At 26.8% G+C, this 27,749-nt stretch overlaps 3 protein-coding genes across 9 annotated transcripts in view; 2 read left to right on the top strand and 1 right to left on the bottom strand.

The window, feature by feature from the left end:
- Positions 1–14,133, bottom strand: part of LOC132917134 (FGGY carbohydrate kinase domain-containing protein) — a 29,596-nt gene extending 15,463 nt beyond the window's left edge. The window contains exons 1-2 of one of the 4 annotated variants that reach the window (XM_060977726.1): positions 7,897–8,038; positions 451–516 (exon numbers count right to left, since the gene is read on the bottom strand). The gene's annotated coding sequence lies outside the window, so the exon portion shown is untranslated. Of the gene's footprint in view, positions 1–450; positions 517–7,896; positions 8,045–13,514; positions 13,723–13,948 lie in introns of those variants that run through there. The other 3 variants (XM_060977723.1, XM_060977725.1, XM_060977722.1) reach the window with 3 other exon arrangements.
- Positions 2,539–5,557, top strand: LOC132917208 (uncharacterized). Its single transcript, XM_060977827.1, has 2 exons — positions 2,539–2,705; positions 4,801–5,557. Exons 1-2 carry the CDS (start codon positions 2,646–2,648, stop codon positions 5,317–5,319), a joined length of 579 nt encoding a protein of 192 aa, XP_060833810.1. The 5' UTR covers positions 2,539–2,645; the 3' UTR covers positions 5,320–5,557.
- LOC132917136 (ecdysone 20-monooxygenase-like) lies at positions 13,115–27,357 on the top strand. 4 transcript variants are annotated; one of them, XM_060977731.1, is made up of 11 exons: positions 13,115–13,347; positions 16,184–16,248; positions 17,652–17,786; positions 20,521–20,652; positions 22,039–22,237; positions 22,530–22,720; positions 22,801–23,222; positions 26,345–26,511; positions 26,585–26,663; positions 26,738–26,935; positions 27,001–27,357. In XM_060977731.1, the coding sequence occupies exons 3-11, from the start codon at positions 17,654–17,656 to the stop codon at positions 27,106–27,108; spliced, it is 1,629 nt and encodes a 542-aa protein (XP_060833714.1). In that variant the 5' UTR covers positions 13,115–13,347; positions 16,184–16,248; positions 17,652–17,653; the 3' UTR covers positions 27,109–27,357. The 4 variants fall into 4 exon arrangements, with proteins under 4 accessions (XP_060833714.1, XP_060833711.1, XP_060833715.1 ...); XM_060977732.1 differs by lacking the exon at positions 16,184–16,248 and having other exon boundaries at positions 13,118–13,347; positions 22,801–22,996; positions 23,066–23,222; XM_060977728.1 differs by lacking the exon at positions 16,184–16,248.
- The last annotated feature ends 392 nt before the right edge of the window (positions 27,358–27,749 follow it).

Here is a 27,749-nt window from a genome sequence, read left to right as displayed (position 1 = left end):
ATATCGATTGGCTAATAAATAATAGTTATTACTAAATTTTCAAACACTAAATAGCAGCTATATGTACTTATGCACAATTTCTTCAGACAAACATTTTGGATTTTGAAAAGAAATTACGGATAATAATACAAATATTATTTTCTAAATATAGTGGTTAATTATTTGCGTATTTTAAAATTATAGTTTGTAAAACTGAATAAAATTGGGTTATAATAAAAATTAAGAACTAAATCGATATGTAAATATAGTATTTTAAATTCTGAGCTTAGCGCGAAGAATGTACTGATTTTATAATGTGTGTGTTTTTTAATTTTTGTCTGTCATCATCTTTTGGGATGGTAAAAATGTTTTAAATTTCGAAAATGGGAGTGATTTCTGGTTTTTTTATAATTCCTATGTTAGCAGAATCACATCTATATAATGAATTTAGGCAATTTATCGAAAACCAACCTTCAGTGATCAACTTTTTTCATCTTTAAATAAAATTGAATGATTCACAACAAATGCAGCGATCACCTACAAAAACGTTAAACAAAAATAATTAATATTTTTAGTTTCTGAGCGGAGCTATAAATATATTGATTTTACAATTATGTTTTTTTTATGTGATGTACAATTGTACACGATATGTAAGTCGAAAGTTGTCGATAATATGTTTTGATTTTCAAAAATGGAGGTGGTTTTTGGATACAAATTTGGAACTAATTTTTATTTTAGAGGGGTGAAACTTAAAAATTCTCAATAATTATTTTTATAATCGAAAAAAAAACAAACAAAAAAATTTAAGGAATAACGGAAAGTTCTACAAAAACTCAACTTGTTCACAAAAATGAAGAACCGTAACTATTTGGTATTTAAACATTAAAAATTTTTATAGTATAATTTTCTATATACAATAAAATTTTCATTATTTTTTATTTATAAATGTCGATTAAAGATTATTTTCTGGGTAGAAAAATGTTTGAAAATGTAATATAAAGCTTCTTATAAAATATAAGTTGTTAATTTCTCATTAAAAATAACAAAAATATACAGACATAATATTTTTTATATTATGCATTTAATAAAGATTTACAAAATCGCAAAAAATTGTAAACTATTTTGTCATTAGATACTCATAAAAACTTTTCTTTTTATATCTAATTTAATACAAGATTCCTTATAAAGTAGTTCAAAATGAAACCATAAAATCTAAAAGATAATTCTTATTTAAACAATAAAAAACGAAATAAATTATTTTGTTATAATTAAAAAATATTATTCGTGGGAACCTAAATCTTCTACGTATATTAAATTATTATGAATTTTACTATACGTAATGACATTTTAAATTTATTTTAAGATATTTATACTATGAATCTATTATTATTATTGTTTTATGGTATTTACAAAAATATGTTATTAAATTTTGATTTCTATAATATGGTAAAATTATATACTATTATAATAATGAAATATTAATCATATAATAAATACAATATTTTAGAAAAAACTTATATCAACCTATCACAATACTAAAAATAAAATAAATGACTAATGTCTAATAGTTAGGTAGGTATATAAAAAAATAACATATAAAATATACTTAGTCGTATAGGTTGACAGACCGTCTCCACACAGAATTGTTTTTTGTATATGATGATATATATGCATTTCTAACGATTACAACTATATAGATAAATAAAAAAAAAACAGTCTATACAATTAATACATAGTAAGACAATAATATATAATTGAACTCAAATTTAACACACTAATAATTGTGACCTATTCGACACCTAATGTACAGCAGAGCGGTACCCACTTGCCTACCTTTTTATTGTTCATGAGTAGGAGCTTAGAAAAATTCCTTATAAATTGGAAAAAATGCAATATTTGACATTTTTCAAGTTATTAGTTATATACACAGTACACACATAATCAACGAATTGTTTATGATGAGCGTCGACGATTCTGGCTTATTATATCATACGTCAGCCACCCATACATATTACGCACAATGAAACAAAATTGTTTAATTTTTTAGTACTTTTAAAAATAAATTCCTACGTGTACAAGTTAATAGTCAAGTACATATATATATTATATAATACTATCTGTAAGTACCTACGCAACAACATAATAAGTAATAACAAATTGTGTTAAAAAAAAAATGTATCAGATTTCTAACCTTTATAAATTAAACTTAAGATATGTGGTAATTTTTTCCATCCAAATCTATAACATTTATTGCAATTCTTTCAAAATTTTTGTTTCTAAAACCTTGACATTAGCTATCATTTTAAACAAAATATTATCGTACATCACCCAGTCCTCCTGCCTACCAAAACCACGTTGAATAGGTTTGCATTGTTGAAGGGTGTTGCAAATAGTTCAATGCGACTTTTACCAGATGTGTTAGTAATTTTTCTAATTTTCTCAATTATTATTTTTTTTTGTTTTGTTACAAAAGCAAGTATATAATAAGGTATTTAAACGGTTTACATTTTTTCCCCAAATATATATTTTCCAACTATTTAAACAAAGCATATGTTTAAACACTTGTGCAATACTCTTTTACAAGTATAAAACCTAGTGATTTTTTATCAAAAGTTTGTTCAAACAAATATATCGTCGTGTCGCACAGGATAGCGATTATTTACAGCATGGGACGTTACCAATTATATGTGGCCGTCATGGCAATAGCTAGCTTAGCTGCAGTACAGGTAAAAACTAACTAAAAAATTATACAGGGTGATTCGCTTAGTATACTCATTGATATATAATTTTCTTTTGATAACGAGCTGTCAAATTCTGATGTTTGAAATGTTGAAATTAAATGATCTTATTTTTAAATACTTGGATTTTTTTTTATTCTTTTTAAGGAGTGTTTTGTCGCAATGAAAAAATCATATTTTCTCTGTAAATTAGGTTGATGAATTTTTTAAAATTAATATTGATATATTCGAAATTCGAATGAGTAGTTTTTGAGACATTTAATTTTGTTTTTTTTTAATGTTTAAGGATAATAGCATAATGCATAAATAGGTCACATTAAATTAGTTTTGGAATATATGGGGGCTATAATAATGATTTAAAAATTATAGTAAATACTAAATAGTATATCATTATTTTATATTCTTTAAAAACTGTTTAAACTATTGTATATATTTTATAGTTTTCTAAAATGACTATCATATTTAGTACTTATATACATTTAACTTAGATGTCAAAATCTACTAATTTAAACTTTTACTTAGATTATATAATACGATTTTCAAAAAAATCATCTACTTTTGTTCACAGTAAAAAAAGTTGGTTCACCACAGTACACTCCATAGATAATGTAATAAATCTAAGTATTTAATAATAATATAGCCCTTAATTATCTATTTAGGTACCTACTTAAAATTTTTTTTAAATTAGAATTTGAATTAATTAATTACTAAAGCAAAAATAGTAGTGAACAATGTATACTCAATGAATCACTCTGTACGTATTATAATTAAATATCATAGGACGAAAATATTGTTTGCTGGAATACATATTGAATAACAATATTCTACTTAAAATGTGGTCACGGGTCGACGAACGCGGAATGTATCGTATGCCAGACCATTGCCTGTACAGTGTACACTTTATGACGGTGTAGCAATGTGTACTATAAATCGTTATCGATAATAACGAATAGTTTTTTTTTTTTTTTTAATAAAATCTATTGAATAGGGTGTAATACATTATTTAAAATGGGTAATCAACCAAACGAACTGCATAGTTTGGCGGAGGGAGGAATGTATGTAATTGGGACACAACGTTTCAATTTGTTAAATTTACTATTGTACCAAATATATATTTATTTTGCTCTATAAAACATGTCTGTATATGCACATTGCGCATCAGTTAAAATTTTAATTTTAGAACTATGTTTTTATTTTTTTACTACATTTTGATAAACTTTCCGTGTTTTGTACAATATACATTATTATAAAGTTGGTTAAATTAACGATGTGTATAGTATTCGACATTCGTGTTTTTTTTTAAAAGCCGCTTTTTATTCGTCTACCAATCGTTGTACAACGGTCCTGTTGAACATTCATCGATACACTAGTAAACATTGATACGGATGAATGCACACATAATACGCTTAAAAACGACGTTCTGATATGGTCACGCCTGTAATATACGTAGATATTTTATACACGACAATACGCGACGTGAGATGAAATTCGTAAGCTTTTTTTATATTTTAATAAAACTTCTAGTTATTTTACAGTTAGAATAATTGGTGCAAATAGAAGGTAGGCCTGAGGATAACTTAATTCCTCCTTTCAATTTCAGCCAAGTCCTCACTATGACTAAGAACTAATAAGTAAATATAATTTTTTTCCTATAATTTTTGAATAAAACTCAATAGAAATTATTGAAAAAAACTACTTATCTAAAGCGTTGTTTTTATGGTATAGTATGTGTATATCCAATAATAAGTGGTACCTAATAAACACCAATGATAAGAATTGTTGTTTTTCAAAAATCAATATTATTATTTATTAGAACACCTGCAATTACCGCGGCCAGAAAATAAAATCTTGGACATATCAGATACACGATTAAAGTTATAATTTCAACAATAGGTATATATCCTATCTTCTTAAATATTCACAGCTAGAACATGGTTGGAGATAGGGGAAATAGCCAATAGGTATCATTCTGACTGAATTAATATGTACTTGTAATCATATACGCGATATCAGAGAACTGTTTTGTATAATATACGTGAGAACCTATATTTTATGTTCAAGTATATGTATTATGTTTGCATAGAAAGCTAGTGCTGCTGACGTGTATGACGACTATTCCGATGACGAACAATACGGTGAGCCGAAAGAAATGTACGAATCAGAAATAGAGCACCATCAGTGTGAAGAATACAAATCGAAGATCTGGAACCAGGCATTTAGCAATCCATCGGCTATGCAGCTGATGGAAGTAGTGTTTCAAACAGGTAAAGAATTGGGCACCAACGAAGTGTGCTCAGATACAATTCGAGTCATTTCTAACTTCGTCACTGTGATGGTCACTAACCAGAACGCTCACTACTCGATGGGTATGTTGGGCAAGATGCTGGCGTTCATTTTGAGAGAGGTAGACGTCACGTCGGATAAGTTCGTAGAGACAAAGGGCGTGTTCGAACGCATCACGAAAAATGTTAAGATCCGTGACTATCTCAAGAATTCCACCTCCCGGGTCATCAACTTGCTCAAGATACCAGTGATTAGAAGCCGACTAAACAGAGTAGTGAAAGCCTTCGAGAGTCTGATTAAACCGCCATCCAGAAACTAACAAAGGGCCAAGCAGAGGATTAATGGACTAGTAAAATTTCTAATAAACATGTCCATATAATAGATTAGTGATATTTATGTATAATTATATATATACATTAAATGTACATTTACTTAAAAAAATCTAACATTTAATCTCACCCTCAGTCGTTTTAATTTTTTTATATACAATACCACACATTAGGTATTTGATTCACCACTCATCTTTATCCTTGAAATAAATATTTTCGTTATCACTATTATTTTTTTTCTCAATATACTCAGCTGATTAATGTATAATATATTATTTATTTGTCCTGAAAAAATTCCTTGATTTACCTGTGATATTTAACGATATTTAAATGTGTTTACGGCGTTCGCGAACCTAATGTGCAACAAAAACACATTTTACTATAGATCGAAAATGGACTATCATCATAATATTATTAACAAGAATATTTGAAGACTGATAAGACAAGACGAAAACAATTTAAATGAAAGCATCGGGTACTTAAAATAAGTGGCGTATAAACCCAGAAATTTGTTATGGATGGGGGAGATTTTAACTATCAATAATTAATTTTTTTTATTTGGTCTCTTGCACAGAAAAGTGTAGTTTATTCATAATTTATAAACATGTTTTATGTACCTACTAAGCAAAAATCTAGTAAATGTATGTAATAAATACTATTTTAGTGGGTAATATTAAAATAAATAATGATGTTTTGATATTTTATTATATATACGTAGGTACACTAAAATTAATAATTGTTAAAAACTTAAAAGTACCTAAAAAACTGACATCTAATAAGTCAATAGTAAGCAATGAATTATATACGGCTATAGATACAGGTATTATAATTTTAAATATAATAATTCGTTAAAAGTATGTTGTACTTGATTGTGTTCCGATATATACTAACGAATAATATAACAAATTTTATGTTCAGAATAATACAGTTTATTTTGCTATTTTTAATGTTACATTTACCTACTATAACATTTAATTATTAGAATATCTATAGGTATCAACGTATTTTTTTTTTTCATATTTTCATTTAAAAACGAATTATATGAGCATTTTAAAATTGTAAATTTATAATATTATTATATCATTTTATGCATTACATAATTTCCTTATTAGACTAAATTGTATTAGTATGAAAAAATTGTTTTACGCTGAAACTTGAAATTTCGTTTGAAACCTACCGGCCCCCCGAGCACAACTCTGCCCACAGTTAGTCCAGAGGATGGATAGTTTATATAGTGCATATAATTCTCCATTAATCCATAAGGTCAACATATAGAAGCATTTATTTAGGATTCATAATACGACAGTTTTTACATATGTTGTCTCCGCGTTTCACAAAAGTATAACATGGCAAATTTGTGTTCTACAGTTACAATTTTGTGTTGTTAGTTTTAATATTAGAGAGAATTAATGAATTATCAAACTATTCAAACTTAAAGGTAAGAATATTATCTAGGATATCTCCCATAGGTTTTTAATTGATAGTAAATTTTAAAGCGGATTTTGAGTACTTATTTTATTAAAATCGTAATATCTAACACATAATTATAAATTTATAACTCATTTTAAAATGTAAATATCGATACAATTTGATGAGGCACTCTAAATAATATTTATTTATTACATTTTGAAGAGTGGTTAATTCACTTTAACATGAAATTTTAACTGCAGTAGATAGCTACGACCGAAATATTAACGGCCGATAACCAATATAAATCGGTGGTGATTGAATCATTGAAAGTGTAAAACGTCGATATATTTGTTTCGCTAGTATTACACAAGTTATTATCCCCGGATATTTTCTGTTTAAAACTCTAATCGTGTTATCGTAGGTTTACTACACGTATTATTATGTGCTATCAGGTTACAACCAACCATATGGAAGACTATTACGCTAGGCGAAAAACGATAAATTAATTATACGATAACGCATAATATGTATACAAGTTGTATAAGCGTTATAACAACACATTATCTATATAATTTATTTATCCACTAAATCAGTTCTATTTAAACTGTTAAACTTAAAATTTAAATTTGCAGATTATAGTTAGTTTAGTAGGGAAACTACTGCAGTGCGTGTTATTTAACTTGTTCGTACGTTATTTCCATAAAATAGAATAATTGTATAACGTATTTCGATTATAACATATAAAATAAAATATACATTTATGTTAATAACAAATCTTAGGCACTGTTAATGCAAATTAAATCTATAAGAAATTAAATCAAATTTGTATTTTTCAAACAATATATGATTAATAATTAAAAAGTATCACATAGGTACTCGTAATATAACATATTCCAGTAAAATATTTTTGTAATACATTATTTGAATATTAAGATATTCAGATACAGAATAATAAAAATATAAAATAATATGATAATGTAATGTTTGTGTTTTAAAAATTGCATATAATATTAAAATTATAACAGTTTTACGTGCAGTATAGAGTATAAATTATAGACAATACTTATGAAAATAGATAATTATGTAATTATTTACATTTAGCTTAACTATAGACTATTAAATATTTTAAAAAGTAATAAATAAAAATATTTACTTACAATAATACAATTGTAACCGTAATAATATCGTATTACAAAATACCGCGAGGGTCGATGTACAGGTACGTTGATGGTTAATGACACTGCAGAGTAAGAAAAATTGTACTATATTTTCACAGGCAGTGTATGCAAAAACAACTGACTTTTAATCAAATCACTGCTGACAAACTTAAAAAATTGCTATTTGGCCTGATAAGAGATAATTAGTACAGTTCAATGTCCGATAAAAATATGTAGCACAACTAAATATTTAGACGTTCGTGTAATCAATAATAATAATTTATTTAATTTATATTGCCATTATTATTTTTGTTATTTTTTCATGAGCATTTGAAGTATAATTGTTTGTACCTACATGGAAAGCCTAATTACAGGACCATTCATAAAAATCATAAGTCTTGCATGTAAATTCCACACCTATATAACATATTTTTTAATTTTACTACATCATACAAATTGGAATTTTAATTCATAGCTATGTCTTACGTAATATGTTCACAGAACACAGAAAGCGTTAACATAAAATAACTTTATCTTCAAACGATTTTTGTTATACATTTATAACTCAACAACATAGAAGTTAAAAAAACTATTTGCACTAATTTTAAGCTATATTTTGTATTTATACTATAAATATTATTATACATCTTTGTAGTATAGATATTGTAATAATTAATAATATAATAAATACATTATTTTTGGCAAAAATTAGTTTTAAATATCCTTAGAAATAGACTAAATAGAGGTTGACACAATGAAACACCGTTTTTAGCTCAAAATTATTTTGCTCATGAAATGGTTTCATCAAATTCAAATTTAACCCATTCATTAATTGAGCCAATATTAATTATATATTATGCAATATAAAATAGTAAAAAGTGCAATTTTACTATTACATTACTTTTGTTTAAATATACCAAAATAAATATAGTTAAAATATACAAAATAAAAATCAGAACTATAACTCTGATATGTAGCACATGTCATTGAGTTAAAATTAATAAAATTATTTAAAAAAAATCTTTACGAATAGTAAATAATATGTAATATATGTTGTTGTGTAAAGTTTCAAGTTCTTAAGAATAATATTTTTTTGTTTATAACAAAATAGCTAATATCGTTATTTAATTCGCATATTTTTGTATAAATAATAAATATGTATGTTTGCTATTAGTTACGGAAATTAAAATAATTATTATGGTTGGATGTGATTAATTAGTGATCTACTAATAATTTTGCAAGATTATTAACAATTCTCATCGTACCAATAACATTGTCTTTAAAAAAAACTGGTGTTTTGATATCAAAAATACTTTTTTTTTTATGCTGTTAACATTCATTGGTCACAAAAAACTACAGTATAAAAAGCTTTAGTTGATATTAAATTTAAAATTAGCTTAACTACTAATGCAATTTTACGTGTGAAGACATTAGGCGGATTATTATTATAGCTATCATTACGGCCGATTGTTGGAAATCAATAACAGTAAAGCTATAGAATGTCGGACGAGTGGCAACGAATACAAAATACATTTTATTTCTTAAATGAAAATGTTATGATTATATTGTGATGTGTTGTAATAATAAACAATAATAATATATCAATATTTCATATAAAATATATAATAATTTAATAATTACCTATTGCTCCGCTAGCTTCTGTCTACAAATACAGTCATATACAGTCATTTATTGAAAAAATAAAACAAAAAATTATAATTCAAACATTTTAAATGCATATAAATAGCTTAAAACAAATTTAGATATTAATTTTTATGACAGTTTCATTGTGTATAGAAAATTATAAAGTAACAGTAGAATGTTTCAAGTTTCTACTATTCATATATATTTTGAATTACAAACAACAAAATTATTGACATTGTTTTTAAGAGAACTCCGTTTTACATTTAAATATTCAATGTTCTTAAAATTTGAATTTCGATCACTCGAATAAAAAAAATGTTTTAGCCTTTTAGGAAAAAAATTTGATTTAAAGAGTTTTTAAAACGTGTTTACGTAGTATATTATAGTTTTTAATTATTATATAGTTATATACAGTATATACATGTACATACATGTGTATTGTTATTATTTAAAAATTGTTACTAAAAAATTATGAATAAAATGTGATTAATAATTTTCACATACAATACCACCGTAGGTACACGTGTAACTGATCGATCGCAACATTCGCAACTGACAATACCGAATGTAGTGAAAATAAACCGAATGAAAAATACAATAATATACATAATAAACGCGATTAGGCTAAATTATCAAAAAGCACAAGTATATTAGACAAATTATTATAAAAATTATTAGTCATTACCTATCTGTCTATATTCGGAACTTAGAATGTTATCTATTCAAGTTATCTACAGTTTTTCTCTCGAGTAACTAAGGATTCACAGGGGAATGGCATTTATTTGACTTATTGAGGTTCCCACTGTATTTTCTAACTTTTCACTCACAAATAAATATTTTTATTAAACTTATATATATTGAAAAAGAGGAAATTTCAAATATATAGACATAAATTCTAATTAATTTTTTTTATATCATATTTACAAAATTCCTATATAAATATTAGGTGAAAAATGTAAGTCTAGAAGTATTCGTTTTTAATTAAACAAAAATAAATAACTAAAATTGGATTTGTCAAAAACTACATTGTTTATTATTTAGACATTAAATTTGTGATAATTATTAAAAAAATATCAAGGTAATTTAAGATTATAGACTTCTTATGAATATAGTGAAAATAAATTATTAAGTAGGTACAGATAATACTATTGATTACAAATAAGTATTTAGAATCAATGTTAATATTAACTAATTCAATGGCATTGGAATTGCTAGTGTAGGGTAATTCTGTATTGATGACAGTCGGTACATCACATTATGTATACTCATACAGTTAAACAATTATGTTTCATTTCCATTGTTCAATATACAAAATTAGGTTGCTCTCGAATTATATATTTATATAGGTGTGATAGAATTATGGTATAGGTAATTAAACAAAATTATAAAGACTATAAAAGCTACAGGTCAACATATGCGTAATATTTATTTTCTTAAAGATAATAATTTAAAACTGCATAAAATCATTGATTTTATCTTCAACGGAAAAAATGGTATAGGTTTATATAAAAGTATTTATTTATTTATTTTTTTATTAAAAAACAAAAATTTAATAGGTACATGTTTTGTAAATATTATTTAAAATTTATAACTACATAGCACAATAAGTAAGATTTAACAAAAATGATTTTATTTGCATAAAAAGTATTTTTATTTAATTTTTAATAATGAGATGCTTATCATTCAATTAATGATAGTTTGGAAATTATAGATTACTGATTATTTCATCTATAATTTCATTGCATATTGATATTTTATCAAAATAAAATGTATATTTTAGTAGATTATATTATATGTAAATTCTAGTCTTGAATAGTCGTCGATTATTACTGTGTACGATTACTTGTAAGACATTTAACCGGACTTAAGGGCGTGAAATAAGTCGTATTATTTGTTTAATTTACATATATATGTATATATATATACGAAAACGTATACAAAAAGAATAAGGTTTTATTGAAATTATACATATATGTATACACACACACACACACACACACACACACACACACACACACACATATACTCGCTATACTCGCGTCATTTCCAAATCACCTAGACAACAGGCGCGTTTGATTAATGAACTAACAACCCCTGCACATGTTGAAAGGATTAAATCCAACGACGTCTGGTCTTTTTTTCCTATTCAATAAAGTGATAATCGTCGAAAATCCGATGGGGCTGCTGACATTTTATTGTGATGTGTCGACATGATCATATAAAAATAATAATAACAATAATATATTCATGTGCTTACACACACGAAAATAATATTAAAATATGAAAACCCCTAACCGAAACCTAACCGATTACTATGTTATTTTTTCGTGTAACATAAAAAGGCAATAACGAACAAGTATTATCATAAGCATAAGCACGTATGGTATTTGATTATTACAAAGAATGTTCATTAGATTGATTATCAGCTATTTCAATCTCATGTCTAACTAATGTTATGTTATGGTCTTATGGAAATGGTTAATTAATTTCAGAGACACTGGTAAATTAATAACAAACAATAATGACTAAAAAAAAAAAAATGTAATCAGGACTTGGAGTATCTAAATATCCAACATATAGATTTGTCTGAATAATGCAGTTACCTGCCGTATGCACCTTAAATTGGAAGACACAACAGATAATAAATTAATTATTTATTAGTAATAAAATGTATAACTACGATATAGTATATCCCTCTCCCTTTCTAAAAAACTAAACAAAACAATAAAGACCATATAATTTAAATATGGCAAAGGTCATAAGGGTTGCAACATTAAGAAAAGAATCAATTACTTTTATCTATCATAAACAGTAACACGAATTAAATTTTCATTTCTTAACCTTTTAATTTTGCTTTGTGTGTGACTACTTCATATTCTTTAATGGAAAAAGGAATATCTATAAATAACTACAACACATCTATTTTATGATTGAAGCATATTACTACACATTGATATTATAAAACGTAAAATGCGAGAGTATGTGTGAAACAAGTATGATCTCAGCAATACACAGTATATATTGTATTTTATGTCGTGTGTTGTTTATATATAGGTGGTTGATTCAATAGTGCAATTTTATTTATTCGATTATTGGTGTTACTACTGTTACTTATCAGAAATGTGTCATCACAAATTTATTATAAAAAAATGCATTTATTTCTGTATTACACGGATACAAATTAAATATATCATAATATGTCTGTATTCTGTAATTTTCATTTTGTCATCGACTTATAAATTATGTATTGTATAATTCCATTACATTATTATTAGTATAAAATATTTTCATTTTATACAAATTTACAAATTATAATATAATATTCGTATATATGCGTGTATGTGTGTATATGTGTGTGTGACTAATTTTCGCATCGAACATTTCTCGAAAAATAATGATCTAGTGGGGTTGTAAGCGCCCGGCAATGCACGAAATAGATTCGGGCAGTTGTATTGGTGGTGGGCGACGCGACCTTGGCGCGAAGTTAAAGGAAGTCGTTATGATGGTGGAAGAAAAAATATAAGGAAGAATGCGCTAGTGTACAAATGTCTGTACAACTTGAATCTTGGTATACGATATATAACGACGGTGCGCCTCCAGAGTCGTCTTATAGTCCGTCTTGCTCTCAGTGCGGTTTACGTACGATCGACGGCACGCGCGAAGAACGGTACCTACCTACCTATATGTTCACATTTCCGATGGATTTTCGTGCGGTCTCGAAGAATACGAACAAACCGTAACCAACGAGTATTTACGTATCGAATGCGGACGAGCGTGAAAAACGTGCACGTATTAGACGCCTCACGAGTGAGTACAGACTATATTGTATACATATTTATAGCCATAAAGGTGTAACTATAAATTATAATATACAAAGAGTACATAACGTCATTGTATTTCTTTCTCTTCGGAACAATTATACGAAATTCGTTTTTTTTTGTTGTTGTTAAAATTTAACTCTTACATATACTTACTACCCGATGCAAATTATTTCCATCCCATCCACGCAAAACAATCGATCGTATAAACACGCAAATAAATTTTACTCTTTTGCCGAACAGTAGAAAACGTGTACATAGAAACGGTTCACGAGGCCTGTGCACAACGAGATTAGCACATCACGCGATTATCTGTGTGTCTAGCTGTCTAGGTAAATAATATATATTGTAATTAGGTATGAGTTGTAACACGTCCAGTAGCGCCAGGACTATAGTCGCTCACGACGTGTGTGTATAATACTAGCTATATATACGTCAGACAGCAATAATAATTATTAATGTCTCAAGGTCTTGTATACGCGCTTATCTCGTGGCTTACAATTCGTTTTTATGTGTTGTTCTTATACTGACGGTTTAAAATTACCTATTGGTACAACCAATAATAGTGTAAAAAATTGATAAGTACTTACTACAACAGAAAAAAAAAACGCACGTGTTTAATCGCCTAATTTGTACCTATTTAAGCTCACGCACGCGCGACGATGACGACGGTTCTTCGACGTGATAACGCGTATGAATGATATTAATATTATGTCTACGAACGTCACGTCGCGTAATCCCGCGTGCAACCCGTTTAATTGACACTTGACGACTGGCTAGTAAATTCTAAATTAATTCCGGTTGTGACGGTAGACAGCCACCGCACCGTCACGCGTCGCGTCGCATATTGTTACGTCTTGTAGTACGAGTACTCGAATTTTAAAGATGTGTCACACATGTATTATTGGAACTTTGTCTTGGGGAAAGGGGTATTAATTTTTTTAGGCATGAACCAAATCAAAAAGCTTTTCTTCATGTACACTTGGACGCTATTGTAATATATAAGAAACACAATATTTTTGTTTCTAATTATTAACTTATCTACAGATTATCTTTTTGATTTATAATATATAAATATATTATTTTCCATTTTAATGAATTTTGGATAACATCTTCGATTGAATTTTTTATTTTTCTATGAATATTTAGTAACGTCAAACCAGGGTTGTCTTCAGTATAAGGGTTTACCAAAAAAAAACAAAAAAAACAAGTAGATAATAATCGCGTGGTGATTGTTCCATCGTTCCCTATAAATATGTGTCTTAAACGGATCTAGGGAGACTCGGGGGCTAAGAAGAGTTCTACCAAATATAAAATTAACCTTACAAAACTCACCCTGTGCTCTATAATTTTATGAATTTAAGTCCAGTAATATATTTATAAGCATTCATGCAACTATGTTTATAAAACTATACGTTTATGAATGTACAATAACAATTTAGTCATTTAGTTTTAAAATGTTTAAACTTGTCATAAGATTTTTAACAATGTTTTCCGATTAGAATTTAACTAAAAAATAAAAATAAAATATAGGTGGGTCGCAGACTCGTGGTTGTGATCATCTATACTATAGTTATTATAGAAACACGAGAGGAATGTTTACATTATCTCATTGATATATTAAACATATGGGTATGGCTTCGGATCTTCAATAAACATACACATAACGAAGGGAGAAACGAAGGTTCTCTCTCGCACATAAACTTCTGAGCACAAAGAAACCAACATTTAAGCAAGAGAGAAATGAAATGTAACAATATTGCGGTTAACAATGGTACCAGTTGTGTTGGCTTATAGATTTTTCTACAATGTCACATACATAAGTTTAATATCAATGTATTATCTTATAACTCCAGAATATTGCTCAAAGTGTATACGTGCAACACGATTTTTTGGAGTACGTATACATGAAAATGCAAACGAAATTTTTTGCACATTGATTATTTACCAATTAAGTATTGGATTTGATTTATTTAAGCTTTATCAAAGGCTTATCTTTGTATTTTAATTGGTTAATAAAATTATTATTCAGTATACCTATATTATACGCATATGTTAGAAAATTATTTGAAGGCATTTTAATGAATCCAAAAATAATTTATATAAACACATGACATATTTGGAAGTACTAAAAATGATAAAGATTAGGTATTAGTGACATTATACAAATATAAAATATGTAGGTAAGTTTGGCATATAGATACGAGTATAATATTATTATTCATATACAAGAATATATATTTTTATAAAATATTTCAAATATGAATGTATGGTCAAAAAAGTATAATTTTTACATAGTATTTTAGAGAACATAAACTATTTATAGTTTAATATAATAATAAATACATTAATATCATATCATAATATGTTTAATTTTAATTATTAATTAATTTATATAAGCATAATACCAATTATTACTAATTTTGATTCTTCATAAATTTGGGATTTAATCGATTCTGCTATTATTTTTTTGGACGCCAGTCGTTTCCACCAGAAAACTTGATTTTCGTTTCCGCCAAATCTATTTCTACCTATCTGTTTAAATTATAGTTTGAGAACCATTTAGAGTTACCCAGGAGCTACCACGAGGAGGTGGTTATTATTGACCCCCCTCAAGAAATTGTTTAACTTAATTTTCATTAAAGTTCAAAATTTTGAATTTGAATTAAATTTAAACCTGATAATTTTTTACCACGTTTACTAGTTATAAATTGCATTACAAAAAAAAATTATATAAATTCCAATAAATACCTATATATATATTATTGAAGATTCACACAGCAGCTACCATCGTAATACTCCTAATTTTATCATTGTTTTCACAGTACTCACAGATCTGGTCACAGAACTTCGATCCCACCAGACACCACACTATCTAGACGTGATATAGGTTTGTTCAATTTATGTATATTTTTAATAGATAGGAATTACTACGCATAAAATCAATTATCCTCAATAACAAATGGTTTATCTCGAATCTCTACATACATCGATAATCGATAGCATTGCAAATAAACTAGGGATTCTCAAACTACATCTCAATAATATTGATAGAAATAAATTTGGTGGAAACGAAAATCGAACCTTTTGCGTTTGGGCGGAAATGATGACTACCCCCTTTTTTACTGAGGAATATACGATCAAAATAACAGAGTACAATTTTGTAGATGGTATAGAATCAATAAATTGTTTTAAAACCACTTGTACTGGCAAAATTGAAATACATTTGACTAGTTAAGTGGTATTTTTAGAAACGTCCTTTTGAAATATTATCATATTTCAATAAATTATATAAGACTACTTAAGCCAAATTCAAGTTATACTGTGTTGTACTTTGTTACATATTTATAACACTTAAACTTACAAAATATTGGTAACACGTTATCTATACAACTAAACAAAATTAATATATTGAACACACTTGACACGGTATATTATTACAGGCTGTCAGGCTATAGTGTTAACCTTTGTATATAATTACTGAATTGTTTTAATACATTACGACAGTTTAATGATAATATACATTTAAAAGCAAGAGACTTGTGTTAAAAGTTGGAAGTTTGATAAATAAATACAAATTAAAATGGGTTATTACTGTTTTATGGCTTATGTGACGTGTTATGTTTCATTTAACTAATTAAAAATTAGCAGCAAAGACAGTATATAGTCGAAATGTGTAATATCATGTGGTATTTATTTCGAATTTAATGTTTCCTTGAGTTAATAATTGTTTTGTGTAACCACTAACTAGAATATATGTGAACATAATTATTTTTCGTATTTAACTTTTTTTTTTAGTAATATGCTGTGAACGGGTAAATAAGTATATTGTATAATACTCGAGCAGAAAATATTTTTAACGGATAAATACTATTTTGGATTTATTTAGTTAAAGTTTTAGAAAAATGGGTTTTTAGTTTTGTTCAAAATAGGTTCTTATCGTAGTAGCAGAAAAACGTAATATAATCGTTACACGTTTAAATGTTTAATAAAAATAAATGTTTATAATAATAAATAATAATAATAACAAATATTATAATACATTTATACATAATAATCAATAATATCATTATTATATATACATGAAAGCGAATTACGTACCTGTATAATCATTCTTATCGTAATTTCGTACTGACCTCTCTTTATAATTGCGTACCAAACGAATGTTCATGATTTTTTTTTATATCGGTTTCAATCCAATTAACAATATATTTTACATTAACTATGTTTAATTCTGATGTATAGTATAGCGTATAGTGCTAAAACCGCTGAAATAATTGTTATTATTCGCAGGTATGGTGTTACAGAAGAAATATTGGACCAAAATCGAAGGTGCCTGTTGCATATTGGTCGCATGCATCACGGCCCTGATTAAACTCGTGTTAAAGTTCATCATCGGGACTTATTCTGATTTAAAAAATCAGCCCGGTAAGTCTAATTAGTTTTAATATTGGCGAGTTATATAATATGTGAATCTATTTCTTTGTAATTTCTTTATTTTTTTTTAAAAAATAAGACTTATTTCACATAATCTATAGCTAAGGGTTTATTGTAATAACGTTGTTTAATATTATCGAGTAACTGTAATTCTGCTGTGTAGACGCAATTAACTTGAGTTTTAGCTGTAGATACATTTTCACATAAAAAACAAGTACATTTTTAATAATTTAATTGCAATATTTAATTTGTATACTTTTAGATTGGTTTATGGATTTATAAATTGTAATTAAATTATTTGTAATTTAAATTTAGTGTGTACCTATTTACTATACTTTTTATGTAAGTTTCAACCAAATATTTTCTTACAGTGTCGTTGATAAATAATAAATGGTTAAAAATATCATGTTTTTTTTAGAACTTTATAGATACTATTAAAAAAGATTTCCTTGTTTATTGTTTGTTCATGAACATTTTTTCGATGGTTCTTGACATTGAAAACATTTCAATATTGTAGCCCATTTCGATAACATTGTTTATAAACATTGATGCACCTAAGTCGTGTCCGAAGCCAAGCAATAACTTATACTATTCTGAAGTCATAATAAGGCATAAGCTATTTTAATGTTTGGTAAGACACAATTTATCACTAATTATAATATAAATAGATTATATTTACATATCTATATATATAATAAAATAGAAATTTTCATTTTTCAAAAATATTATTGGCAATTTTTCATTTCAGTAAAATGATCATATTTTATATTTAAGAAACTCAATAAGGTTAGTTATAAATAAAATCAATCAACTTTATTAAAAATAATCCACGTTAAAGTACAATTATATGATTCTTAAAAAACGACATTTTCAATTATTCTCCAATTCAAGGTTTTTTCAATTCTACTTACGCTCATTTGTAACAAAGTAATCAAATAAATTACGACCAAATAATATTTTCTAAGTTTATTTAATATCTTAAATATGTGTATTGTAAATATATATATATATATATATATATATATAGATTATACATGGATCCTAGCTAGTTAAGAAACATTTAAGCAGTTAAGTTAGACTAGTTAGAGATTGTTAATAATATAGAATTTTTGAAAATGGATCCGCTATGTATCTAGACATCTGATATTTCGGGTTCAGTGGATCTTTAACTGTGGTATATCTCTGAGTGAAGAAGACAGGTGTAGAATCTGCATTTATTTCTAAGGAAAACTTATATTTGTATACAATATTACATTTATAATATTATTCTCATAATTTTAATTTAGTAGGTTAAACTAATTTTTCTCAAAAACATTGCATAAATAGTAAACTAATAAACTAATTTCGCATCACGAACATAACCTAGACTTAATCCATTTTCTCAAACAAATACATTTATATAATCTAATTTAAAAAAAAAGGCATTTAATTGTCAACTTTAACCTATTGTAAAACATCATACAACTAATGGCCTTTGTTGCTGATGTTTATTTTGGATCAATAAAAAAATAGAAATTAAATCAGAAAGGTTGTCAAATAACTGTGCTATTAATATAGTAGGTACTTTATTTATTTATATTTTGATAAAATAAACTAAAATATATAAATTAAAAATGATAAAAACATACAATTTTTAATCGATTTCAATGAAATAAGTATAAATATAAATAATGCTGTATGATTACTTAATGATTTAACTATTTTATTACTATACGTCATATGTATCTTTAAATTATAATTGATATATATATATAATAAACATATAAAAATTAACCTTTATATTATATATCTTAAGTCCGATTAACTAAATAATAATAGTAATTATTATTATATCAACTGGCAAGGGTGATTTTATAGGAGTATGCAGCGCTCCTCACTACGGTATTAAACCCTTCATAATCTCTATCTATGCTCTATATGTGTAATATTAAATTGCATGTAAAATACAATTGTATTATATTAGTAAATATTGTATACAAATAATGTTTACAATATAAACGGTTACTATAATAATAAAACAAATATTATTAGAAAATAATAATTTGACTGTTATGATTTAACTATGGCTACAAAATTAATTTGGAGCTACGTAGGTGTATACAATTATGTGTATGTTTATGTGTTTAATTAATAATACTACAAAATCTATCACAATTTCGGTTCTTATTGTCGGGGTGCCGCAATTTGAGCGATTTCTACATTCGTGCCTCCTGATTCCTTAACTCCATCAAATTTGCGTACGCATTGTTTATTTTATGGATTGAAAATTTTCATATTTTAAATAAATTATAATAATAAATAAATTAATAAACCTTGTATTTACAAATTATAATATATTATTATTACGCGAGTATATAAATATTCTTATGGACGTTATGGTCAAATTATCACATTTCATGTCATAAATCATAATGTATACTGTATAGTCGTAATAAATATTATTCCTATATATACCTTTTTGTACTTGTATAATGAATATTAGGTGCTGTTTATACAGAATTAAGTATGACTATAGTTTATAGCGAAAATAATGAGAATTATTTATAGTTCGTATAGTTAAGTGTAAAAATAAACTGAGATGTGACAATATTTTCATATCAGACAATAGAGCCAGTTTTAAATTAATATAATAGACGTTTTGGTTTTTGGATCGAGAAAGATTTTTTTGTACAAGGTCAAGGGCTTTACTGCTCGTGTCAATGACATAAATAATTATTTTTTTCAGATGCTCAGCTAAAAATTTATAAAACAGTTGCGGATATTCCAGGACCAAGGTCGTTGCCTGTATTTGGAACTAGATGGATCTATTGGAAATTCGGTTTGTATAAACTGAATGCCGTACATTTAGCATACAAAGGTAAATACGACTACGTACCATAACAATAAAGCATAATATAAGCACAATAATATGATTATTTAATTTAGGGCCCACACACGACACACTGTTATATAATCCACATGTTATTGAAGGGAAAACATTATTATGTATAAAATTAATGTTATATGTACATACAAGTAATGAAATCATAGTTTAATACGAATCTCTATGATGGTAAAAAATAAGTTTTTATTTAAAATGAAGTAGAAAATTTAATTTCGATTGGTGTACAATTATGTAATTATCTTATAGTCTTTATTTCCAAATTATTATCTTTAATATTTATATAATACTGTATACACTGATTGTATTACACACTGTTAATTATTCGAATAATTAATTGAAATTATTTTATATTTAAATGAATAAAATTTCATAGGTTAATCAAAAGCAGTTTAGTTTAAATTAGTAACAACTAACAGAATAAATATTCTAAGTTAATGAACAAAAATAATTTAATTCACGTTACTATAATAATTGTTTTGTTTGTATACTTCGTTTAATAGTTTTAAATTAGGCACAAAAGACTAATAAATTAGCAGTGGCATGCTTGTAGCCAAACCATCTCATCAGGTGGTGCAAAACCAAATGTAGGAGGGGACATTATAAAAAAATAATATTAATACTATTTTTAATTTATTTATACAGCTGTATTAGCTGTAAATTTCTAAATGAAATCCATTAATAATAATCTTATCATAACTCAATATTAGTAATACTTTAAAAAAAATAGTTAACTTTGAACATTTTTTGAGGGCTTGCAATAAGAATTTTTTTTTTAAATACAAAATAAATAATACTTTTAATAAAAATAATAAAAATTACGTTAAAGTTTACGTGATTAAATATGTAAATGTTGAATATTTTTTGAAGATTCATCAATGTTTTTTAAATGAATACATCTATAATTTTCTATCCTTTTGCTTGTTAGAATCCATCAAATACTAATGATGCCTCAAAATTTAAATTTTCAGTCCATTTGGACTCAAATGCCAAAAAAGCTAAGTTGGAAAGCCAGTTATGTTTCATTGATTACCTTTGAGGATTTTCAAGTCGGGTTAAGCAGGAAAATGTCGATTCACAAACTGCTGAGCTACATCCAAATACTTCAACTGTTGTTATAATTTAAAACACAGCTTTGAATGCTTTTCGTTGTAGATAAAGCTCTAACAAAATATCTAATAACTAATATAAGTAGTGTTTCTATTGCCAATGAAATTATCAATAAATAAAATGCATACCTATTACCTACTTAACCGTTACAGTGTATTTTACACATTTAATACTAATTGTTGGAATACTCAATGCATTGCATAAATCGGATAACATCAATAATCACTAATCAGATGGTTAATAATTGTATAGACATGTTTATCCGGTATGGGGATATTATTTGCGAAGAAGCATTGTGGAACATACCAATTATAAGTGTCAAAGATAAAGACTTTATCGAAAGAGTGCTTCGAAATAGCGGAAAGTACCCTATCCGGCCTCCAAATGAAGTAACGGCGAACTACAGAAAGTCCCGGCCGGATCGCTACACAAATACAGGACTTGTGAATGAGTATGTACTTATGAATATTGATAAAATTGCTCTCATGCTACTTAATTTTAAATATGAGAATTCGGGTTTGTAGCTAAAGTTTACACAATAGGTTTAAGGGTGCTTGAAAATTGATTTTTTTATTAAGTATTCAATACGAGTAATAATAATTATTTATATTAATAAATATAAACTGAATGGTAATTAATTATGTCGTGAGAATTGTATTATGTAAATTCATAAGAGACATATATAATTTTAGTTTCATATAAAATAATCTACTGATAATCACAAATATGTACACGTGTTACAGACAAGGTGAAGTTTGGGCGATGTTAAGAAATAAATTGACACCAGAACTTACTAGTCCTAGAACAATACGACGTTTCTTGCCAGAAGTTAATCAGCTAGCAGACGATTTTATCAATCTGATTTCCCAAGCTAGAGACACCAATAACGAGGTCAAAATATTTGAATCGTATTGTAACAGAATGGGATTGGAAAGTATGTTTAATCGAATAGTGGTGGTAGTCGTTATTTAATAAACAATTTAATCGATTTCCACGATTTGTTGTCCATCATAGGCACGTGTACGTTGATTTTGGGCAGGAGATTCGGATTCTTAGACGGAGACGTTAGCGAAACGGCTACGCGTCTGGCAGATTCAGTGACCAGTCAGTTCCGAGCATCTCAGGAAGCATTTTATGGTCTTCCCCTCTGGAAATTAATACCGACAAAGGCGTACAAGGAATTTGTAGCGAGCGAAGACGCTTTATACGAGCAAGTACAACTTGTAGAAAAGTTAAAAATATACAATCCTAATAAACGTTCTGAATTGTTCGAATTTAGCATCGTGTCTGAAATCGTAGACTCAGCACTGATCGATGAGGAACAGTCTTGCACAGACGTACGCAGCGTGTTCGTATCTATACTGCAGGCGTCAGAGTTGGACAACAGAGACAAAAAAGCCGCGATTATCGATTACATCGCCGCTGGAATAAAAACAGTAATATATCATAATATGGGGTACTATTAACGGCCATATTTTATGAGCAAACGATAATGTTATGTAATGAATAATAATAGTTTATTTCGTGTGCAGTAGAGTGCACACATAAATAATAAAGAATATAATACTAGGACTGTAACAAACGGTGAAACAAAAACAATGTATTATAGTGTTAAACCTGCAGCGTAACTCGAACCGTAACGAGCACATGTAAATCCTTCAGGAATTAAAAAGTAAAAAAGAAAGATCTAGGTACGATAAAATATACTGTATATTTCGGTTATTATGATAACGTCTTGACAGTCATTGGTTATAATTAAATTATATATATATTATTTATCCGTAATATTTATATCATTTTAATTGCAATAACTTTTTTTTAAACTGCTCATTTTGAGACGAAATGTATGAACAAAAATGTTTTCCACTAAGCATTGATTTTTCCGTTTATCACCAGTTATAAATATTTATAGTATATCATTGTCGCAAATAAAGGTGGGGTTTGGAGAATTTAGACCCTCGAAAACTAAGTCAAGTCCTCCCAAATTGAATCACCATCAAGCAAATATAATTTTTTCTATGATTTGAAATTAAATCTAATACAAGTTATTTCAAAAAATATATATTTAAAATTTTGATTATGTGGTACAGTATTTTTATAGGTAAATAGGTAATATTAATACAAACTATACGAGCTGTTAATTTTCTTTATAAAATATCGAAAGAAAATAATATGACCTGGCTATATAATATTTTATTACAGAAATGTGTGTTTGTTAGTTATCCCATTTATTTAATAGTTTCATTCATATAATAGTTAGGTATTGAATATTTCAATGTAAATTACCTATGTAATGTATCATACATTATGTATATAGGTAATCATTTTTATTTGGGTGTCAATAACGATAATTGATGATATGGGTGTTACAACTTACATTTTTTTAAATTAATTTAATAGATAACTTAATTTCTGACAAAATATTGGGATTATTCTTATTGATTATCATTACTATTATGGTTTTATATGAAGACACGTAATATATATACGATATTTAAAAAAATAGCTGCATACTAGTTGCGGTCATGGTTGATTTTTTAAATAAGCACATATAAGATATATCAGTAACAGTCACGCCAATTATAGGTAATATATGAGTTGCAGTCACGGTAGGTCGGTAGATTAAACTTTAAGCTTTTACAGTTATATTGAAATGGATTAAAATTACATATTAGTACCTACCTAGTAATTAGTATAATTATAATGAGTACCTACTACCTAAAAAATTTAATTTGAAATTTGGAAGACCACAGTTTTTAAATAGTCTAATCTGGAAATTCTTTTTCTATGTACAAGTTCCATGCTTTTATACCGTCACCGTATTTTGTTACGATAATTATAATGCTAAACTTCAGCTGAGCTCGATCACTGTTATTTTTGAAATATAAAAATACTATATAGTTAAGAAATATTTAGTTATTTTACATGTTTAGCCCATAACTGAGGTACAAAAGCGCAAAACGAATTTATGTTTTTGGTCTATCGAAAAATAGACTTGTGCTTTTGAATTTCACCGAGATCAATAATTGAATGACCGTAATCAGTAAGTAACCTTTTTTCGGGTGACTGCAATTAGTTATAGGTAACTTTTTTTTTGGTTGACCGGAACTAGTACGTAATTTTTAATTTTGACCACAACTAGTAAATACCAAAAATAATAAAAACTGTTTGTTCATATCCACTTTCAGCAAATACTACAATTGCTATTTGAATTAATAAACACATAAAATAGTAAAATTGCGTGTTCAAGACTAAATATAATTAGGGTTTGGATTTTAAAGTACATGCTCTTTTTTTATATATGAGATAAAAATCTAATTTTTATACATAAATTCTTTTAATGTAATTTTGATTCCAAATAAACCAATTTTTTTGCTTTTTTGCAATTATTCCAGCTGTGATATTTTAATATGTTTATTGTGCTATAAATTGTATTAATAAAAAAATTTAATTTAATTAATAATAAATATAAAAATATGCTTCTTAGTTCTTAGCTATGTGCGACAGTAAGTACAATTGTCAACCTACTTGTATGTCAAACACGAAATACTGACTTACGGTTATTGGATTATTATTGTTTTCGTTTATCGGTTTGATTATGAAATGTATTAACTATAATTCTAATCTTATCAATAGACAGACAGCGTGCAGTACTTACTCGGTACTCATATATGTACTTCTATAACATGAAACTTTTCAACACGTAAAAGTGTAAATTTTTACTTCAATCATTTTTATAATAATTTAGTAGTACGTCAGATTTTAATGCCGATTTATGTTCAACATTAGCTTCAAATATTCCAATGAATAAATTTAGTAATAAACATTTTTGCAAATTGTTAACAAAATATTTCAAAAAATCTATTCTTACGATATGAGTAGACGTTAAGACAAGAATATTTTGATTCGTGCTGCCAAATACACTGGCAAAAATTCGTGATGCAACAAATGATCAAAAAATATGGAGATCTATTATCTATAGATAAAACCATGGACTCTGTACGCCGTAATATTGCACAATTAATATTATGGGCACATTAAAACCACGAAATTCAAGTAATATGTTTGTTATTCACACATCTGGTGATTATATAAAAGCACTTTATCCAAAACGTATACATGTGAATTGTTTTACTTACAATTTATTTTTAAAATAAATGTACATTTTTTTGTTTTTTTTCAAACAATTGTATGTGGGTTTTGTTATTTATTGTGCTTTAAAATCCGAGCCCTACTTATTATAATTAATTAAAGCAGGGTATATCTTTAGTTTTCTGAGTTGTAATGCGAACATTTTGAAAATATTCATAACACTTATAATATATTAATATTTTTCATATGTTTGACATATTGATGTATACAGTCATATATTTCATAAACGTAGCCTAAATTAATATTTTTTAAATATGTTTTCTATATTTTAGAAACCCCGTGCCTTTAAACGAATTTAAAAAGTAGTGATTTGTGCATTTACATTTATATTATATTGACGATAATTCATACCAAGTGAATCAATAATTATAAAAATTTAATCAAGTTTTGTACGTACGTTTTGTAGCTGGGAAACACCCTGGTGTTTTTATTGTACTTGGTCGCCAAACATCCGGATGTGCAAGAAAAGATATACAACGAAATATCACTATTGGCTCCGGCAGGTACACCTATTACTGCTGAATATTTACACAAGGCCACATATTTGCACGCGTGTATATCCGAAGCTCACAGGTAAAATCGTGTTAATATCATTATATAAATGAATTGATCATGGACGTTTATTGATTTGTTTTGCATTCTCCAGACTTCTACCCACCGCTCCGTGTATTGCAAGAGTTTTGGAATCGGAAGTCAATTATGAAAATTACCGATTACCGTCAGGGGTAATTATTATAGTGACATATTTTTGTAGAATTTATTATATTATATATGAATACTTAAATATTTTTTATTTCAGACTGTCGTGTTATTGCATACGGGGTTAGCGTGTTTGGACGATAAAAATTTCAAAGATGCGACTTCGTACAAACCGGAAAGGTGGTTGGACGATTTGACGAAGAAATCACCATTCTTGGTCGCACCGTTCGGTTGTGGCAAACGAATGTGTCCGGGGAAGCGATTTATAGAATTAGAACTTCAAATTGTCTTAGCAAAGGTTAGCAAAGAACATTTAAACCAAGTTAAAAATAACAACTAATAAATTATAATTTTATTTTAAAGATGGTCAAACAATTTCATATCGACTTTAAGGGACAACTGAAAACTGAATTTGAATTTCTTTTGACACCCAGCAACGCAAATTTTATTCTACGAGATAGAAATTGTTGATGTTTTTATATAATTTATTAACCTTAATAATATATAGTACCTGCATAGTTATATTAAATAATAATTAATATTATGACATTAAAATATTTATTTTATCATACTGCTATAAAGTTGACATATCGTATTATATATTTTTTAAACCTTGATTATTTATTCATATATAATTATGTATTATATAAACTATACATTTGTGTTTGTGTGTGTTTTTATAATCATTATAATAAAAATACATATTTATATAAACATTAATTAATTAATTTTCATCTCCACCTCGAATATACGCAAGCAGTTTCTGTCTTTAATAATCCTGTGTTAGTTCTATAGTTAATACTGAATGCCCATTCATAATATATACGTATGTTACGGTATATGACGTTAAAAGAAAAATAACGTTACTCGTCGGTCATTAACATTATTTACATATAAATGTGGAAATTATCGCTATTTTCTAGCGAATAATGTTAATAATCAACTACACGGTAACTATTGCTTTATAGCATATTGTATGCACGTGAATCTCAAATAACATTTATTGAAAAATGATGTAAACATTTTTAAAAAGAGCAACAATGTATTGTTATTATTATAATTAATTTATTTGTACAAGTTGTACTTCCGTGACATTTACTGTTATAACTTTT

Source organism: Rhopalosiphum padi, chromosome 1 (genome assembly GCF_020882245.1).
Source record: "Rhopalosiphum padi isolate XX-2018 chromosome 1, ASM2088224v1, whole genome shotgun sequence".
Classification (NCBI taxonomy): Eukaryota; Metazoa; Arthropoda; class Insecta; order Hemiptera; family Aphididae; genus Rhopalosiphum; species Rhopalosiphum padi.
Note: the sequence above shows the minus strand (reverse complement) of the source record. Positions and strands in the feature narration are given on the sequence as shown.

Excerpts from the sequence above, each read along its gene's own strand:
- LOC132917208 (XM_060977827.1), top strand. The coding sequence starts at position 2,646 with ATGGGACGTTACCAATTATATGTGGCCGTCATGGCAATAGCTAGCTTA. Across the intron at positions 2,706-4,800 it reads CTAGCTTAGCTGCAGTACAG|AAAGCTAGTGCTGCTGACGT; the intron begins GTAAAAACTAAC and ends ATGTTTGCATAG.
- LOC132917136 (XM_060977728.1), top strand. The coding sequence starts at position 17,654 with ATGGTGTTACAGAAGAAATATTGGACCAAAATCGAAGGTGCCTGTTGC. Across the intron at positions 17,787-20,520 it reads TGATTTAAAAAATCAGCCCG|ATGCTCAGCTAAAAATTTAT; the intron begins GTAAGTCTAATT and ends TATTTTTTTCAG. Across the intron at positions 26,512-26,584 it reads TGTATATCCGAAGCTCACAG|ACTTCTACCCACCGCTCCGT; the intron begins GTAAAATCGTGT and ends TGCATTCTCCAG.